Here is a 19907-nt window from a genome sequence, read left to right as displayed (position 1 = left end):
ACATGATAGTAATCAGAAATGTTTATTGAGCAGCAAATCAGCATATTAGAATGATTTCTGGAGGATCATGTGATACTGAAGACTTGAGTAATGATGCTGAAAATTCAGCTTTGCCATCACAGGAATAAATTACATTTTAAAGTATATTAAAATAGAAACCAGTTATTTTAAATTGTAATAATATTTCACTATATTACTGTTTTTTACTGTCAAATAAATGCATCCTTGGTAAACATAAGAGACTTCGATCAAAAACATTGAAAAAATCTGACCAAAAAATATTGAATGGTAGTTTATAGTTTACATTTATGTGGTTTTAGAGATGTCTGGCTTTTTTTTTGCAGCATGTCAGGCATCCCTTATCTCAGTATAAAATTAGTTCTGCATTAAGCAAGTGTGGCGGTCTCATTCTGTTTTGCAGAAAACCAGGAGCACTTTGAGAAACATCGCTGGCCTCCCGTGTGGTATCTAAAGGAAGAAGATCACTATCAGCGGGCTCGTAAGGAGCGTGAGAAAGAAGATTACTTGTACCAGAAGCGTCAGTGTAAACGCAGGTGGCTCTTTTGGCATCTTCCGTCTTCAACTTCTTCTAGTTCTCCGTCTTCTGCTGGTTCCTCTGCAGTCATCTGATTGGCTCTCAGGGTGCACAATCCACCTAACAGTCCTAAATGTGGGATATAAACACACAACAAGGAATGATAGCCTTTTTCAACTCTACAAGATTACCTGTTTTCTGTTGAGCAAAATGCCCAAGCCCTCCTTTTAGCTGCTGAAGAACAAGCAAAAATGAAATAGGATGTAGAATGTACGGAAGACAAAACAACACAAGGCTTTGACTAAAAGTATCTCTACTTTAGTTGTTGGATTTTCATCAAATCAGCTTTGATGTCCTCTTGTGGCATCATATCCTGCGGTGGTAGAATGCTGCTCTTACCTGTGTAAAGACAATCTACACTCAGCATCGGTTTCCCAAACATAATCATCAAAAGCTACATATCTTCATCTGTATAGAAAAATACATGGCAGGACTGCACATTATCATAACTTGAAATGTTAATAAGTGCTTTTCTGCTCCAAATGAGAAGAACACACAGGAACATTTTAGAGCAACCAGCAAACATGAAACACATGAATTTCTCAGTGTTTTGGCAATCTACTCTCAAACCACTTCAACAGACCGACGTTCTCAAGATTCAAATGGTGTCCACTGTTTAATATCTAAAGGTATTATTAATGTGACATTTAAAGATGGCTGGTTAGTGGAGGGCCACGTGGGACTTAAGTCCACAGACATTATTTATGGCATAATGTCAATTACCACTGAAAATAATCGTGGATACTTTAAGGCATTTACCAATGCCTTAAAGCAATAAACATTAAAATGCTCACTGTATAAAGAATGTATAGCCACAGGACTTAAAAGGATAGTTCACCCAAAAATGAAAATTGTGTCATCATTTACTCTTCCTGTGATTAAGTTGTTCCAAACCTTTCTTTCTTCTGCTGACCACAAAATATATTTTGAATAATTTTGGTAACCAGTTGATGGGCCCCATTGACTTCTACAGTATTTTGTTTCCATACTATGGAAGTCAATGGCTACCGTTCAACTGTTTGGTTACCAACATTCTTCAAAATATCTTCTTTTGTGTTCAGAAGAAGAAAGAAACTCATACAGGTTTGGAACAACTTGAGGGTGAGTAAATGATGACAGAATTTTCATTTCTAAGTGAACTATCCCTTTAAGGTTGCGATAAAACGGAAGTAGAGATGTTTTCTTTCCGTATTGTGATATACATCCGAGTGAAATTGTTATGCAGAGCTGGGACTTGGTTCTATCCATCGTTTGTTGATTGGATGGAGGCAGATCTGAATGCAAACTTATGCTGTTGTAAGAAAGGAGCGGGTTTAAGTGCACTCAAATTTTGCAAGAAATTAATACTTTTATTCGGCAAGGATGCATTAAATTGATCAAAAGTGACCGTAAAATACATTTATAATGTTACAAAAGATTTCTATTTCAAATAAATGCTGTTCATTTGAACTTTTTATTCTTAAAAAAAAAAGTATGCTATCCACAAAAATATTAAGCAGCACAACTGTTTTCATCATTGATAATAAATTATTTTTCTTAAGCAACAAATCAGCATATTAGAATGATTTCTGAAGGATCATGTGACACTAAAGACTGGAGTAATGATGCTGGAAATTCAGCTTTGATCACAGGAATAAATTAAATTTCAAAATATATTAATATGAAAACAGTTTTTTTTAAATTGTAACAATACTGCACAATTTCCACTGTATTTTTTTATCAAATAAGTGCAGCCTTGGTGAGCATAAAAAACTTCTTTCAAAAACAAAAACAAAAAAACGAACAGATGGTTGTGTATTTTCTGTGGTTATAAACATTATACCTGTTGATTAGGCTTAACATGCTTTGAACCCATTTTACCACTCTATGTGCTTTTACTCCGGCTATTCAAGAATGTTCAGGCTGAATGTTACTGGTGCACAACAGACACATGCTTTAAGACTATTTGTTTTTCCCGCACATATATGATGCATATTCTTCTCTGTTTCCTCTTAATAATTGTAACCTCACATGTTATAAGCTGACAAAAGTGCAAATCGAAACAGGCATTCAAATGATTATGGGCTTACACAAAATCAGCATTTACTGACGTAATGTCATGTATTCGCGCTATCACAAGATGAAGTTCAGGTTTACATCAAGATTGCCTCCTGAAAGCTGCATTTTTGTCTCGATAACAATATTCTGGAAAACAGCAACAACCTGTAATATTATATATAACCAGACACTTCAAAACAGGATCCCAGGTGAACAGTCACGCTGGGCTTCTCTACAGGGAATCTTAAGAGTGCCTCAACACTAATATTCAAAGTGTGGGCACTAGCTGCTGTCTTTACCAAAGTAAGCTCACATTTGCTTCATAAGCTGGATGATATCAATCCACACAGAAACACAGTTTTAAATGTTTCCAAATAGCTTTTGGATGAGTTTCACGGGCAGGCCCGTGACCATCCCATGATGCATCACAGCATGTTACTTTTAAGTAGTTGCAGAGTGTTTCCTACATCTGCTATATTTCAGCATCCCATTAGGGGACACTTTAGGGTCTTTAAAATATTAATATAATTAGTAGTGACTTAGGAAAAAAGGTATTTATACAACTATTCTAATACTATAATATACTAAGGAAAAAATGACAGAAAAGTTCCAATTGAATAATGCAATGCAAGGCAGTTTTACAATTTACATTTACATAACTATGGTGCATTACCTCCCGATAGGAGGAAGGAAATTCACAAGCATGGTTCATATATACTTAAACCCTTTGCGATTTGAATGTTTCTGATCTAGCACATGCCATAGTTATAGAAGCGAAAAGCACCTTAAATATAGAATGACTTAAGGAAATAAGGAAATACAGTAGTTTTTATAGCACCAGATGACTTCTTATAAGGAGAGTAAAAGGCAATCTGCTATGCACTTTCTGCTGTTGTAAACAAATTAATATTAGAGAATGTTTTTCTGCTTTAATAAGAGCTGACCTGCACGTGCAATGCTGTTGTAGCTGGCATCAAGGGAATGTTGAGGAAAATTGTTTTAATTTAGACACCCAAAAATATGTATATGCTGTGCTTTGAATGTAGATCCAGAATGATAATGATTGAGTTCATTCCATTATAATACACATGATGAACTGTTAATTCCTCTGGTGGGGGCAAGCGGAGACTACAGCATCTTACTAAGTATTTGTAATAGCATTTAGGAAAAGACTCTTGTCATTAACATACAAAGATAAAGTGTGAAGAGGTTTGATCTGAAAGTGATTCAAGGAATTTGAAAGTTATTTTGGAAATTTAAGGATGGATCATTTATACATGCATCGGTCTGAAGTCTAATCATCCTATAAAAGACAAGCGAGTGCGGTGTACATTGCTACAATTCACAGACAATCACAACAGCCTGTTGTTAGCATATGATACTGAGTTTATTTTATTTGAGTTATAACTATGGAGTCTATACAGTTATGTTACACTATTATATAAATCAAAGTGGGAGTGATGATTTGAATGTACTGAGATATGACAGGTATCATGTGCTATAAGCTACATCTTCATCTTCCCAGAATTTATTGCTCAGAGGTTGCTCTTTCAGGCATTATGGAGTTATGACCATAGTTTTGATGGTCTAGAGGTATGATTCTCACTTTGGGTGCGAGAGGTCGCGGGTTCATATCCCGGACGAGCCCCCATTGTTACGTCTTCCCCTTCAGTCTAGGGGTAAATAGGGAATGACGAACAATAAATGTGTTGAGAAACCTTAAGGATCTTCAACTCTCCAGCCCTAGACGCATTTAAATATCAACTTAAATATCTCAGATGTTTCTCCCAGAATTCCTTGATATCAGATGAAAATACAGAGGAAAAATCAGAGAAGCCAGAACCTTAAGCAAAAGCCTACATTCAATCTTACTGTCTAAGTCTAAGAGAATCAACTGAGATATTAATTTAGATCCTTCTTGTGATTTTTCTTACTTATGGGTTTTTAACCATCCCAGAAGATTCTTTCAATTCAGATTGTAGAAACTCTCTGCGAGCAACATAAGGTTGTAAGGACATCAGGTAAGAAGTAAGAAACTGGACATTGTGTTCTGTTGCTGCAGAGAAGATACCCCATGCCTTAATGTAAAGTACACAAGGAGAGACGTATTTGAAATGTAATGCTATCCTTTATGTATTATATGTGTTGTACACCAAATAGGTGCATAATGTGTAAAATCTGTCACGTTGTTTGTTTGGTAAAGATGGTTTATTCGTCTACTTTACTAGCCCATTATTACGTTGTGATTTCTCTGTATTGTCTTGGTGTTATGTTATCGTGTTATCATACATGTGAACGTGTTATCAAACTGCTTCCATTTACAGATGAAGAATAACAATGATACAGTGTGTGTGCTAAAATGAAAAATGATCGGTTTGGTTGACATTTTTAAAACTTGACTACCTTGTCATGCTCTGTGCAATATAGGCTAACGTTTTAGTCCGCTATATGAACAGAAAAAAAAAAATAATATACTTTTTTTTTTTTTTTTTTTGGGGGGGACAACTGTGCACTATGCAGCATAATATACTGTGTACTGTATAGTGCCCTCGAAAGTAATCATGCACTTCCAATCAGTGATGCATTTCACTGATGCATGTATTTTTTATTTTAATCTCAGAATTAGATACATTATCATAGGTTAAAGCAGAAAAATAGGCTACAGTGCTTTATTTAAGATGAAATCATTAAAAATAATTGCTTTAAATCCTATTTTAATGAGCTATAGTGCCACCATTGCAAAGAAGCACAAACCAGAGTGTCAGCAGCACCAGATGTTGTTTTTGCTGCACAGTTACAACAATGTAGGGCCAGTGCAGCAAAGAAGCCACGAAAGCCTTGAAATCAAATGATTGAATGAAAAACTTGAATGTTATCAGTATTTGTATGAGAAACAGGCCTCATTTCCATGAGTTGGTATTGGGGGGGGGGGGGGGTATTTTCAGGAAACCTACAGCATGTGTTCATGAAATGTGTAAATAGTGTTTAATAAACACAAACTAGCAGTTTGCATTTTGTATTTATTAATTTGTTTGTTTTGTCCCCATAAGTTTGGTTCAATTTTCACTACGTGGTAAATTAGTCTGGAAATTCTTCCACTAAACCTATAAGGTCCATAAAATGAAAGTTAATGGAATACAGCCTACAATAAATGAATCATTAATTAATTTACACCAACATGCTCCCTCATATTCCACGTTCCATTCAGGCACATATTGCTCAATCATCGGCTCATTATGAATCGGACATTTTCGAAAGAGATGCTTGACTCGAGAACCTTTCCGATTTCAGAAAAAAAAAAATGCTTTTCTTACTTGTTTCCAGTCCAAATATCTAACAATTCTTAAATCAAGACACATTTACTAGATAAGTAAAATGGCATTAGATAGTAGGCCTATCTTGTTTTCAGAAAAAAGTATATAAATTACGTGTTTTTTTTCTTAAAACAATCAAAATTATCTGCCAGTGGGGTAAGATTTGTTTTTAAACTCACTTAATTTAGATTTTTCCCCTGAAAACAAGATATACTATCTTATGTAATTTTACTTGTCTAGTAAATGCATCTTGATTTAAGAATTTTTTTATGTTTGGACTGGAAACAAGATGAGTAAGAAAAGCATTTTTTCGGCTTTCAGATTTTGCTTTCAGCAGGCTATATATTTTTCACTAAAGAGACATGGCAGATGCTGTAAGAGGAACAAACACCTGTTACCATGTGGCACTAATACCTACCTGCCTCTAAAAAAAAATTAAGCAGTGCCACCCCGACAACAAATAAAACAAAAAAATGACTGACGCATCTATAGACCAATAAGGTGTCCGCTTATAGCAGTGGAAACCAATGGTAGTGAAGAGTGGGCGGTTCTAATGTGTTTCTCAATTTAACTTTGTAACGTAATATTACCACACTATTTTAGTCGACGACTAGATTTGTTTGGAGGTCTAACGTTAAACCTCAGCTGCGAACATCTCACAGTTTGTCAGGAATTACAGGTAAATGATACAGAAATTATGAACATTATCAAAGACTTAATGTTTTTTTTGTCAAAAAACAAAACAAAACATATGATATATTAGGCTATAGATTTCCTCTCACATAATGTCTTATTGCACTTAAAGTCTGTTGTACATGCATGAAAGAAAGTGAAATGAGTTATTTACTCTCACCCACGTTTCTATTGAAGGGTCGGTGAAAATGCATTTATTTTGCACGTCGCTTGTTTTGTGCGTCGTCCTCTCAGCGTGTCACATGATCACATCCACCTGTGACGAGCTCTTGACTTCAGGAGATGCTGAATTCTGCAAGTAAGACTTCACAATGTTGTCATTCTGTCCAGATATTCTGTGATCATTTGAATGTGTCCAATATTTTGTCTGCTTAGTCAGAAGTGAATGTCAGTTCCACTATATAATAACTTGCTAGATTTTCTACTCAAACATTCTTATTTTCAGCAATATAAATAAATAAATGATTGTCAAGTATTTTTTTTATCAAGTTGTATTCTATCAGAATTATATTTCTCTTAATACCAAAATATAGTAGTGACTTAATTTGATAATAATTATAATCTGATAATATTAATTAGGCTTAGCCTACTTAGCTAACAATGTTCTCATTTAGCTAACTATAGCGCTTTGGGTTTGAGAAAAGCGCAACAAAATGCTTTATTATTAGTTTTATTAGTATTAAGTAAATGTGTGTAGCTTGTTGCTCCAAGATAACTGTTACTATAATAATTATTTTGTAAATTGTTATGGATAAAAGCATCTGGGTAAAGGCAGTTGCTGTTTACTGAGTATATATTTAAATCTAGGAATCATTATGTTTATATTTAACATTACTTATATTTAACATGGTCTAGATTCGAACTCGGGTCGATATGCATCAAAACTTTCTGCCACCGCTGTAATTTTGTCTGGCCCAATCAGACATCAGTGGGCGGAGTTAGTGTAAATAGCCATTGCCAACAAGGCAGATTATTTGCACTTAGTGTAAATACACACTCCGTTAGTTAATACGATCAAAACATCCTGAATGTTTGCTTAAAATACTGTGGGAAAAATAGCAAATATATATGCATGTAAATTCCTTCTGATGTCTTAGATAGGCATTTTTATCCTGCTGGGATTGGTTCATTAAAATTCCAATAGGAATCCTTAACAAATGTTTTCCTTTAGGAGTTTTGGACTAGGGTTAATTTCCAAACCACATTTCCTTAGATGAACTGATTTGAGAAGTCTGGCTTGTAGGCCGGTGTGGGATGTGTAGGACTCCCTCAGAGCTCTGAGTCATGGATGCTTAAGCAGCCGGTCCCACTCGAAACCCACACAACAAGCCTTACAAAGCTAACAACTTACTCACTAGTTCAACTTTCTCTGCCATCATGGGCTATTCACAGCGTATGTTCGGGTTTTATGACCTATGGGAAACCATAAACTGTTCATTCATTGAATAATGATGGAGTGTTATAGACAGGTTAAATTATTCATACCTGTATTTTTACTCTTTAGGGGAGAGTTAAAGCTGATTTACCCAGATCTGGTTATTGACAAGTGCTGGATCATCCCTCAGATGACCAGAGAGAAGATCAGCAAGGAGTGGGGATCACCTCAAGTACAGATGCCATGTGCTGATGAGGTAAGAGAAATTCACTCCATACCTTTATGCTTTTACTCACACAGTCAGTTAGTGTTCATTGGTTTAGCCTTTAACCAGTGATTAGTAATGGCTAAAGTGCAAGTCCTCTGCCAGGCTAGTTGTGTCCATGTCCTACTGGTATGTTGTTGTTATGTTATGTCTCCAGAAGATGGCGCAAGTGTTCCATAACTGAGGCATATCTGTGCTGAAATTAATTCATGTTACAGAGACAAAACTGTTATCGAAAGCACATGGACAACTTTACTGACCTCATGTGATCACTTTTGATGCCTTACAGTTTGTCTTCAGGCATTTATGTTGTTTACATAAATGTTGTTCATTTTAATGAAGGTTTTCACAGATCTGTTTATTAATTCAAAATCCATAAATGTAAATGTATCAATGCTGCAGTGCTACACACACACACACACACACACACTTCTTCTTCTCTTCTTCTGGGTAGTCCATCATCGTCCGATGATGACTTCTCCTATAATTTGTGGGTTCTTTGATGACTGTATAGTCCGATGCGGGACGCACACTGTCTTTTACAGACAGGGCATATAAAAGTTTCTCCTGATTGTTTTAAGGGGGCAGAAACCAGCATGGCTATGAGGAAAACAGCAACAACCTGTAATATTATATATAACCAGACACTTCAAAACAGGATCCCAGGTGAACAGTCACGCTGGGCTTCTCTACAGGGAATCTTAAGAGTGCCTCAACACTAATATTCAAAGTGTGGGCACTATCTGCTGTCTTTACCAAAGTAAGCTCACATTTGCTTCATAAGCTGGATGATATCAATCCACACAGAAACACAGTTTTAAATGTTTCCAAATAGCTTTTGGATGAGTTTAATATTAACGTAATTCTTTTAGTCAGGCGATGTTCAGTTCTCCTGTCTTCATAACTTTGTACTCCATTCTGACAAAGTTGCTGCCAAAGCTTGCGATTCACAGCATTAGTTTCCAGGGATGTGGGCCTTATCTCACACTTCTTAAGAAAGCTAGTTCGTCTTTCAGCCTCTTCTTTTTTGGCCTCCTGCAAATCGGGAGCCAAGATGTAATTGACCGTACATTATCTTACGTGGAAGGCGGCACACACACACACACACACACACACACACACACATATATATATATATATATATATATATATATATATACATACACGCATATATTACATAAACAAACTTTTATTTCAGATCGATTTGACTGCACTGATATATATATATATATATATATATATATATATATATATATATATAATTCTAATATAAGAAAGATATATAAATAAAATTTACATTTCGAATGATCATTACTTTTAGTTTTTAAACAAACTCATAATCAGTTGTAGTGTATGTATTCGGTCTATATGAATACATTTTTAACAGCCCTCCTGATCGTATTACTTTTTAAAAATTATATATATATATATATTTGCATCAGCATAATTGGATTTTAATTACTTAATATTAAGTAATATTTGCATTTTGATCTTTTGGTTTGTCCCAATATCCTTCTCCACAATTAAACTTTAGAATAGCTTTCCTATAAAATCAAGCAAGCTCATATTTAATCAAGCCACTCCAATATTATTATTACTAATAATAATAATAATAATAATAATAATAAATATAATATGGATCTTTATCTTTAGAAGTTTACGTTTACAGCTATTTAATGCAAATGCATTGTTAAAAAATAATGAATAATAAACTTTATTTTAAAATCAATAAATATTATTTAATCAAAAATGCTTTAATGTTCCTCCTTTTACAATTTAAATGTACTCAAGGGCGTCTTTTAAACGCAACTGTTTCAGATAAAGTAAGAGACAAAGACTACGACGGAAGAGCCGTTTGACAGCTGCTATGTCAGGCAAACTTTGTCTGTCTCACAGCGAATCGTTCTGGTAAACTTGAAATAGAATCAGCTGTAGTGGAGAAAAGCAGTAAAGTACCATGGCGCATCTGTAAATTGGAAAGCCGCTTCAATTTTTGGAGCTAGTTTATAAATTCCATAGCTAAGCAGTCTGGCTGGAAGATGATCTATCGCCCTCACGTCTCCCAAACCCCAATTGATGTATGGTCGTATTATCTATTATGCTGTCCTACATGATTCTCTTTTATTGCTGGACTTGGTGTCAGACAGCAAAACGGATTACACATGAGATCAAATCAATACCAACTTTATTTACCGGCCTTTCAAACGTAATTCCCCCTTTTGTGGTTCGGTCTCTGATAAAAACATATGGTAGCTGGAGGTCTGTGCCGCGAATATGAGAAGGCTTCAGAGACAGTACGTGTCAGTCCTCGTTCGGCATTCGCTCTCTCTCTCTCTCTCTCTCTCTCTCTCTCTCTCTCTCTCTCTCTCTCTCTCTCTCTCTCTCTCTCTCTCTCTCTCTCTCTCTCTCTCTCTCTCTCTCTCTCTCTCTCTCCCGCCCCCTTGACCCTGCCAATCGACACTTCATCACCACGGAAATGAGAGGCCAAGTGGCGACGCAGCGGTCACTGGTTGTCGCTTTACCCCCGCGGTGACACCCACCTCATTACCCTGCTGAAGGCATGCTGGGTATTTGAAACAGAGCGAAATGGGCAGCGGTCCAGCATGTCCGCCTCTCAATGGGCTTTCATTACCCAAAACAAATGCAAAGGGTCACACTAAACAACAGATTTCCCTCCGTCAGTCCTCAAGTAATGACTCAACCCTCAGCTTGACTTGAACTTGATTTTCACTCGAACAACCATAATGCTTTTGTGCTATTGCAGTCGAAATGTCTTCGAAAGTCATAACGGCTCCATCAAAGTAAAGCGTTTGAGTGAACGATTTAGCATTAGCATACGGTACGGTCTGAAGGGATAACGGCCTTTGATATCTTTGTTGGTGAGATTGTTTACTTCACTTACTAAGAACTGTTTAAATCTAGCTCTGTTGCTATCAGGATCAGGAACATTGTTGACAGTCATTTGAACACTGTCTTAAGTGCTCGTAAATTCAAATTATTTTAATCTCAGGCCATTATGGAGATAATTGCATCTTTGTCTGGCACTTGCAGCGTCAAAAATAGTTTGTTTACGGTAATGGTTGATGAACTTGGACTGGTTTAGCACATCTTGTTTTTACGCTAAATTTGGCAACACATTTTATAATGATCTAGCATAGCTGTTACAAAAGCAGCCATAAATCTGATATTAAAATACCTTTAGGCTGCAAACAAATTAAATAATGCATTAATTGCATCAAAATGTTGACGCTTCAAGGAGTTCATAAAGAGATTGTCAAAGAAAAGAGAGGTAACGCATTATTTTTAGTGTCCTTGTTACACATGTTACATGTAGGTACTGTAGTAATAACAATAAATTATGCATAATTTCATGCAACTGACCCTAAACTACACCCTAACCCTATAGTAAAGTCCTGGTTTCACAGACAGGGCTTAGATTAAGCCAGGAATAAGATTTAGTTCAATTTAAGTATATAAACATATTTTATAAACATGCCTTAGAAAAAAAAACATTGGTGTGCATCTTAAGAGCAAACAATGGCACTGACATATTTTAAGATATGCGAGTGCAAGTTGCCAGTTAAAACAGCTCAAACATGCATTTTAGCCTTGCCTGTGAAACCGGAAGGTTGTTAATTATTACTCAGTTCTTAAATGTAGAATTACACTGTAACACAGACACATTAAAATAAAGTGTAACCGAAAGTGATGATCACTTTGCATGTGAACTATCCCTTTAAACCTGACCTTATCAGGACTAGTTTAGCAGGCAATAATGCTAGAGCAAAGAAATGCAGCAGGTTTCCCCTTTAAAACGTGAAGTAATCTTCATGAAAGGCCTTACACGTCAATGTGCTTTCATTTCAATTCATTTTTTTTAGCTGCCAGTATAGCCTATTAAACTGTAAGAACTGTTACAAGGCCCTATTTGAATGATTATTGTTATCAGATTTTTATCTCACACGTGCACTAAGGAAAGTTCAGTTGTATTTCATAAATGGTCTTTTATAAATGGGATTCGTCATGTATGGAATATTCTTTGGTTTCTCTTGTGATGATACCACATGTTCTCAGTTTGGAGAACAGACCATTGGCAGCAGTCTATGTACCAACACTTGTGTTGTAACGCTTGTGCCATTTTCCAAGACCCACAAATATCCTCGATTCATGTACATCATCAAAATTATATCTTATCTTTCGCTCCTTTCCACAATTTATATGTATGATATGATTTGAGATCTTGGCTTTGTGCACTTTATAAGATCCATATGAACTTATTCTGCATGATCATATTCTACATCCCTTAATCCTATACAACTAAACTTAACAACTATGCCTTACTAACTATTAATAGAGGCAAAAGTCGTAAATAATAGATAGTTGATAGTGAGAATTGGACCCTAAACTAAAGTGTGACCAAATTTGCTATAGTGATAGTTAATTTATGGGATGGCTAGTACTATATATTCATACAGTTTTGTCCTTGTTTGTAAAGCTCTATAATTTTATATGAGATATCAAATCAGGTTCTGAAGTCACTTAACGCCATATGCAACGACAAAGTTTCCAATTGATCTGTTTTCACTCAGCACTTGATGAAATCACAGCCAATCAGAACAAATCTGATGTTTAATGTTAAGGTATGAAGAGCAGGATTTTTGACCAATGACATTTCGAGGTGGGCGGGGCTACCTAGCGCAAAGCCTCAGCAATAGAAACCAAATTATTAAAAAATGTTCAGTTTCTCATCTATGTATTTAAAAAATATAGTTTACTATTTAATTTTGGACATAATCCCTGATGCTATTCCAATATCTAGTAATTTAGACAATATGATAATTAAAAAAATGCTAAAATTGGCCTACACAAATATGGTCACGGATATATCACATATTCTTAGCTTAAAAGCATCTGCAAGGATACGTTTGGCATCTGCGACGTGCTGCGTGCTCTTAAAGATATCTGGAGTGTAGATGTTTATTTGAAGATGTGCATAATCTTGTATTCTGGATGAACGTGCGATCTGGCACACGAAGCATTTCGCGTCACATCTGCGTACAAGGATATTTCAGAACTTCTCAACTCCATTCATTTCCTCAAGGTCTTATCGGGTGGTATTCTAGGACGTGACTTCTCCCCTGACCCCCCCAAACAAAGAAATCACGTTAACTTTTTAGGCTGTCGCTCCCCGCAGCTGTCGAAAGTCTCTTTGGCATAGGAAAGCAGCGCCTGTGGTTCATATGGGGACTTCTACTGTTTTATTCGGTGCTTAAGAAAGATGAGCATGAGGTTTCTAAACCATTACAGTGATTAGAAAGCGCCTGGATGTGATCTCCTGAGCTAGCTTACTGCGCCGCTAATATCTCTTTTTCTCTCGCTCTCTCTGTGAGAGTGATTTTGTACGCTGTGCTTAAAACCGTGCGTGGGGGCGTCAAGAGAGGATTTCAATGTGAACCATCCCTCCCTACTTCCTGCTTTTTTTGGCTTATTTCGGCGAAGCTCTCTGTTCTTTTCTGTGAGCTGCCTGTAATGACGACAGGGGCGGCATCTTCACCGCTAAGCCTGGCAGTGCCCACGGCTGCTAGTCGTCTCAGTGCAGCGCTGCCCACTCACCCACGCTAGCCTTGGCACCAGCGCGCCGTAGCAGCGTGCTATCCGACATCCGAAGGTGGGGTTCCTTTCCGGAAGACCCTGAGTGTCTTTCCCAGGGAAAACCCACTCGTCCACCCATGCAGGATTCCTGAAAGGTCTTTCGCTGTTGGGCCTCTTGAAATATGGAGGAAGAGAGGGGGTTTTGAGTTTGCTTTTTATACTCGCGGTGGGCGAACCACTTTAATTTGTCTGTCTTTAAGAGGAAAGGGCTGGATATAATTCATAGAAATTCATAGAATTGCAGTAAGTGTAGTTTTTTATTAATACATTGTGTTTTAGTATGAATTACACTTAAAAAGGCTGTCACTAGAGCTGTTAATTCAATTTTAAACAATAAATACATTTGAAAACAAAAATTTAATGACAGTTGACATTTATTAATAATGGCTGTGAAAAGCACGCACATATAATTTAAGAAAATGTGTCTCACAGATGAATAGACGGTACAAAAACAGCTTTAGAGCTCTCTATAGTTTGTTTTATTTCCATGTAATTGAACATAAGTTTTGCACTGGCCTACAGCTCTAGTTATAATACACACTAAATAAGAAAATTATTATTATGAGAATAATAAATATTCAAAATGCACATTATAGAAATGTGTAATGGACATATTGAAATATAATGGCTTTATGCCCAGCTGCACTACTTCCTGAACTTCAGCCAGCTCCTTGTTTCCTGTCTGACATTATTGGACAAACTGATTAACCCAGGTGTGTCTGGTATTTGTTACTGGGCTGGGCATAAAGCCTATTTGATGCACTATGAACACTTTGCTTAATTTCATATAATGTTCCAAATCCTTAAAAAATGAAGCAGGCATACAAGATTGAAAGCTTAAATGGAAAACCTAAGTAGTTGTAAAAAATATATATTGGACAAAGTGTTACCATATCATTCTCACTATTAACTAGTTGCTTATTAGCATGCATATTACTAAAATATTGTCTGTTTATTTGTACTTAAAGCACATAATAATGCCTTATTCTGCATGGTCATATTCTACATATCCCTTAATCCACCCAATATAATGTGTGTGTGTGTGTGTGTGTGTGTGTGTGTGTGTGTGTGTGTGTGTGTGTGTGTGTGTGTGTGTGTGTGTGTGTGTGTGTGTGTTTTAAGGGAAAAGTAAAAATAGTAAAACAAATATATCAATTAAATTAATAAATAAATAATAAAAATACTTTTTAAATAAATCCTTTTAAAGCAGATTATCTGCTGAAGGTGCAACTTATTTGGAATGAAAACATTTAGAGCTGTGAAAGTTTGATTTCTGCCACAGGTTTTCACTCGAACATGGCGCTCCTGGGTGGGGCCAATTCTCTGAAACTGAATTGCCATGGATTGAAATGGAGCCAATTCTTAAATTCAAAATGTTGTCAAACCCTGCCACTAGATGAGATCGACTCCGTGAAAGAAAGAAGGTCACTGTTGCCTGTTTAATAGTAAATCTGCCATAACCAGGTGGGCGTCTCCGGCATGTAGGATTACAGGCTCTCATTCAGGATAGACACCAGGTTTCTCTCTTTCTCCCCTGTGGATCTGTTTGTCATGATAACAAGCATATTGCTTTGACACTGGACCTCATTTATACAGTCATCATCAGGCGCTCTTACACAATGCCTATGAATCACACCGGGGATCTGACACTGCCAACATCTGCTGCTACTCTTTACTAGAGGCGAAGGATTGATATGAATATTCAGTTGAACGGTGAGAGAGGCTGTAAGCCACATAATCCTCGCTTCCACACACTCAGATGATTTACATGTTGTATAAGGACTGTGCACCGCTCTCAGACTGGAGTACATCATGAATGTAAAGTTTCCATAGTGAGGTTCAGGAATCGGAGCCCGCGGGTAATGAGATGTGAACCGCTGTGAGGCCCCAGGAGCCTGTGAACTTTGACCTCATAGACAAATGATCTCAATTTCTTTGTCCATATGGTCTTTTCCATTTTTCTATCTTGTTTTATCTTTTTACTCAATTTTTCTTATGGGGGGACCTTTTATTTAAAATTCCATTTCACATGGTGTTTGAACATAAATGTGTGTCGGCAGTGTGTGTACACACTACACAACCACCATATAATGGTAAAAATCCACCCACTCCTTTTTTTTATATTCCCCATAAATCATAAGCCGTGCCTTAAAATGAGTTGTTTGCGTTTTCTATGTATTGTGACGTCACGGTGTTACAGTCCACGACTGGTGACAGAATCTGGCCTATCAGCTTAGCTCCTCCCCTCAGTAAACTGAACACCGTCCGCCATGTTTATCTCCTCGCTAATGCAGCTAGTGGAAACACAAGAATGTTTATCACGTAGCTGAGACAATCTAAACGTTCTGTTGTTGACTGTCTCAATGAACACAGAACGTGTTTTTACATTTCACTGTGGCGTTATTTTTCCATTGCTTTTCCATGTAAACGCGCTAGACAGATGTGTTTGATCATTTCGCTTGCTTCTTATCTCACACAGGAAACTAAAAGTGCAGTGCTCAAGTTAAAGGAAGTTTAACTGTTAAAAAACTCGTCTTGCATTTTCCACTACCCGTGTCTCATTGTTAAATGCAAAGCCGCTTTGTATGTGAATGACCCGAAAAAGGAGAAAGGTCCGTATTGCGCGTTTACATAGAAAATAATGAAAAAGCAGCGCAGTGGAAAGCAAAATGCATTATTTGGAAAACGCTGCATACTGTTTCTCCTGTTTTGTTGTTGCCGGAGTATCTGAGGAATGAGCTGTAAAGGCACAGACCTCTTCTGGAAAGAGGGTCGGGAGCTGCAGCTCATTTGAATGTAAAGTTACACATTAGAAAATGGCGTGTTTTTGCTTCCACTCAAAAAGGGGCATTTTGGGCATGGTATAATAAATTATCTGTGGGTTTTTTTTTAAGCTGAAGCTTCAGAGACACATTCCGGGGACACCTAAGTGCTCGTTCACACAGAACACGTTTTTGCTTTGAAAAATTTGAGACGCCAGCAGTGGAATTGGGGGAGGGGAACGCAAGTTCTCGAGGTGCGTCTTTTTAAATGTGGAACTGATTTTAACTTAAGCGCGACGTTTTGAGAATGCCGTGTCATGCGCGAGACGGTGCACAAGACGCGAGTGCAACGGTCATACTTGTCCGTCCAGCATGTGTGTACATAGAAAAACCATGGAAAAGTAGCACATTGAAATGGAAAAACGCGTTCTGTGTGAACAGCCCTGAAGACTTATATTACATCTTGTAAAAAGGGGCAGAGGTCCAGTTTAAAAGTCTGAGAGTTTACTTATCTGTTATCTGTAATTGATTAATTCAAAACCTGGATGAAAGCTGTCAATTTAGAAACTTTGGGCCCTATTTTAACGATCTGAAACGCAAGTATCAAGCGCGAAGCGCAAGTAACTTTGTGGGCGGGTCTTGGGCGCTGTTGCTATTTTACCGGCGGGATAAATGACTCTTGCGCCCGACGCAAGTTTAAAAGGGGTTGGTCTGAAGTAGCTTCATTATTCATAGGTGAGGTTTGGGTGTAACGTGAAATAAACCAATCAGAGCGTCATCCAACATACCCTTTAAGAGCAGGTGCGCATGTTGCATGGCGGATTGCTATTATAACTGCGGATTTACCAGGCGTGCGCCAGGAGCGGTTCACAGCCGAGGAGAGCAGCGTTCTTGTCAGGACCGTGAAAGACAGAGAAGTGACGTTGTATGGGGATGGGAGAAACCCACCCAAATCAGCGTCGGTTAAACAGGCGTGGGAGGAAAAAAACTAAAAAAATTTACATCTTCATGGACACCACAATGATTTCCCTCATGTGTTAATATTTTTCCTTGTTATAATGTATGATTTGCAAAAATAAAAACTGCTGCATCTGTGTTGATGAGAGAATCAAAGTGTATGCACGTTGTGCACCCGCTACATTATGGCCAAGCATGCGCGCTTAAAATAGCATTATGAACAACGCGCCACTGACTTTAGACTAGGTTTTTTCTGGTCAGTGGTGCAATTGTTTTCTGGAACTGCAAAATAGCATGAGGGAATGTTTGCGCCGAAACACGCCTCCTTTTTGCGCCGACCCGCCCAGGGAGCGCAAGTTCATTCCCTAGTTTACTGACGTGCGTCTGTGGAGGGAAAAGCCTGCTTTGCGCGGGTGCAAAATAGAAATGATACATGCGTCAGTGTACAAAGTCATTTGCGCCGGGTGCAAGATAGGGCCCATAGTGTCATTGATCATGTGACAGATGGTCAGATGTTCTTGTTTCCATTGAAGCACAAGATGCACTTTGGATCATTCTCAAATCATGCTGGAGAACAAGATCATCAACTTGTGGAGTTCAAGCAGCAAAAGACAAATGACAAAATATTCTGCAGTTCATTTTTCTAATTCACTTAAATTGTAATACTGCTGAGATAGAAAAGTTGATAATCAGTTTGAATGTTTTTCACAGATTATATATATATAATTTTATTTTCCACTTAAACATTTATCAAATAAACTTATGAGTTTAAAAAATATTGCTATTAAAAAATATTGTTTACCTAAAAATATTGCTATTTTTAGGTTATGTCGCTTGCATGACTTTCTAGACTTTTTATTATTATTCAGTGTAATATTAGTCTCTTATAGTTGGCTGGTTACCTTCAGAAGTTTTAAAAAATAAGTTATGAATATTGTTTATTAAACACTTAAATACAAAAATATCATTAACCTGAAATAAAATCAATGGAAGTCTATGCAATGTCCTCACTAATATAGTGAAGCAAACTTAGTAGAGTTGCATATGCACTAACTATTTAAGGCCACACCTCCAGCTGTATTTTAAATACCAACTATTATCTCACTAGGTATTTATCTTTCAGTTTTTTCCATCAGCTTTCAAATTGCTACCGCACTCTTCTAATTTAAACAATGCATCTTTATTAAGATTCTTCATAATGGCATGCCACTTCACCTTCATTTAAATTTCCGCTTTACATCAAACCTAAAAAAAAAAAAAAAAATGATCCAAAGACAAACAGAGAAAAGTCAGTCGAAAAGGTATGGGAGACACATTTGGAAAGATGGAATTACATCGACTTACACCATTAATCTCTCGTTTGTCACTTACAAATCTCATTAAAGTCGAGATTCTACTTTGTGCCTTTTCCCTACATTGACAGATATTTTAAAGTTCAAAGATGCAATAATCCATCAGGCTCGGGAATATGCCTTTGCCGCAGAGGATGCCAGGATAAACATACAGAAATTAAATTTCTATTTATACGAAGCCTGGAAACCGCCAAGCGTTTGCCGGAGAATTGATGCTGCACGGAGCATCGGAGGCCAGGCTCAAGCAGCTAAAGTAATTAGCCTAACACTTGCGTTAACTAGATGGTGGATCATATCTGGCAGAACCGTTGCTGAAATGGGGACAAAATGTCACTCGGCTGCAAGCTGTTTAGAGGGATCTGCCCAATCCCATTTGAGGAGTTCTGCGTGTAAAGGCAAGCCTGTCAGAAATCTGTAATGCCACCTCTAATGTGAATTGTGAGCTGATATTGTTGCCGGGTGTCTGTTTGAGTGGGTGTCTCGTTCACTTAGGTGCAAAGACTGTGACATTCGGTTACAGTGCATTTGATGCCCTGCATGCTGTGCCGTTACAAAAGGTTGAAGTAATGTTGCCTTTTCGGATTCGGGGCCTTCTCGTCACTTTCGTTCCGAGAGGACAGGAAATGATGCAAGGAAGATGGATCGGGAGATGACGTGAGCTGGATTTGCACTCGCATTAGCGTCGGACTACGCGTGCTACCCGCTGGGCCGCGGCTTCGACACGTTACCTTGTTTAATGATCATCGGAGACCGAATTTAGAACTTTTAGAGCTGTTCGCAAACTTCCTTTCCCTCAGTCCTTTAAAGAGTTTAACTTTTAAGGAAGTTTCGGATTTGCATTCATTTTACAGGAATTAAATGCATGCGTTTCTGAAGATTCGCCATAATTCTTCCCTACCTCCCCC

The 19907-nt window shown here is 37.3% G+C and overlaps 2 protein-coding genes across 3 annotated transcripts in view; both read left to right on the top strand.

Annotated features, from left to right (window-relative positions):
* The window catches only part of rhobtb2a (Rho related BTB domain containing 2a), a 47173-nt gene extending 45711 nt beyond the window's left edge, over nucleotides 1-1462 (top strand). For both annotated transcript variants that reach the window (XM_056246873.1, XM_056246874.1), the window contains exon 10: nucleotides 422-1462. In XM_056246873.1, coding sequence (XP_056102848.1) covers nucleotides 422-630 — 209 coding nt within the window. In that variant the 3' untranslated portion in view covers nucleotides 631-1462. The remainder of the gene's footprint in view (nucleotides 1-421) is intronic.
* A 5069-nt stretch (nucleotides 1463-6531) lies between these two features.
* The window catches only part of LOC130082098 (phosphatidylethanolamine-binding protein 4), a 138118-nt gene continuing 124742 nt past the window's right edge, over nucleotides 6532-19907 (top strand). Inside the window, exons 1-3 of the mRNA XM_056246877.1 lie at nucleotides 6532-6625; nucleotides 6817-6937; nucleotides 8144-8270. Coding sequence (XP_056102852.1) covers nucleotides 6828-6937; nucleotides 8144-8270 — 237 coding nt within the window. The 5' untranslated portion in view covers nucleotides 6532-6625; nucleotides 6817-6827. The remainder of the gene's footprint in view (nucleotides 6626-6816; nucleotides 6938-8143; nucleotides 8271-19907) is intronic.

This window comes from Rhinichthys klamathensis, unplaced genomic scaffold (genome assembly GCF_029890125.1).
Source record: "Rhinichthys klamathensis goyatoka isolate OS25496 unplaced genomic scaffold, OSU_Roscu_1.1 h1tg000040l_1, whole genome shotgun sequence".
Taxonomy (NCBI): domain Eukaryota; kingdom Metazoa; phylum Chordata; class Actinopteri; order Cypriniformes; family Leuciscidae; genus Rhinichthys; species Rhinichthys klamathensis.
This window is presented reverse-complemented; position numbering and strand designations above follow the sequence as displayed.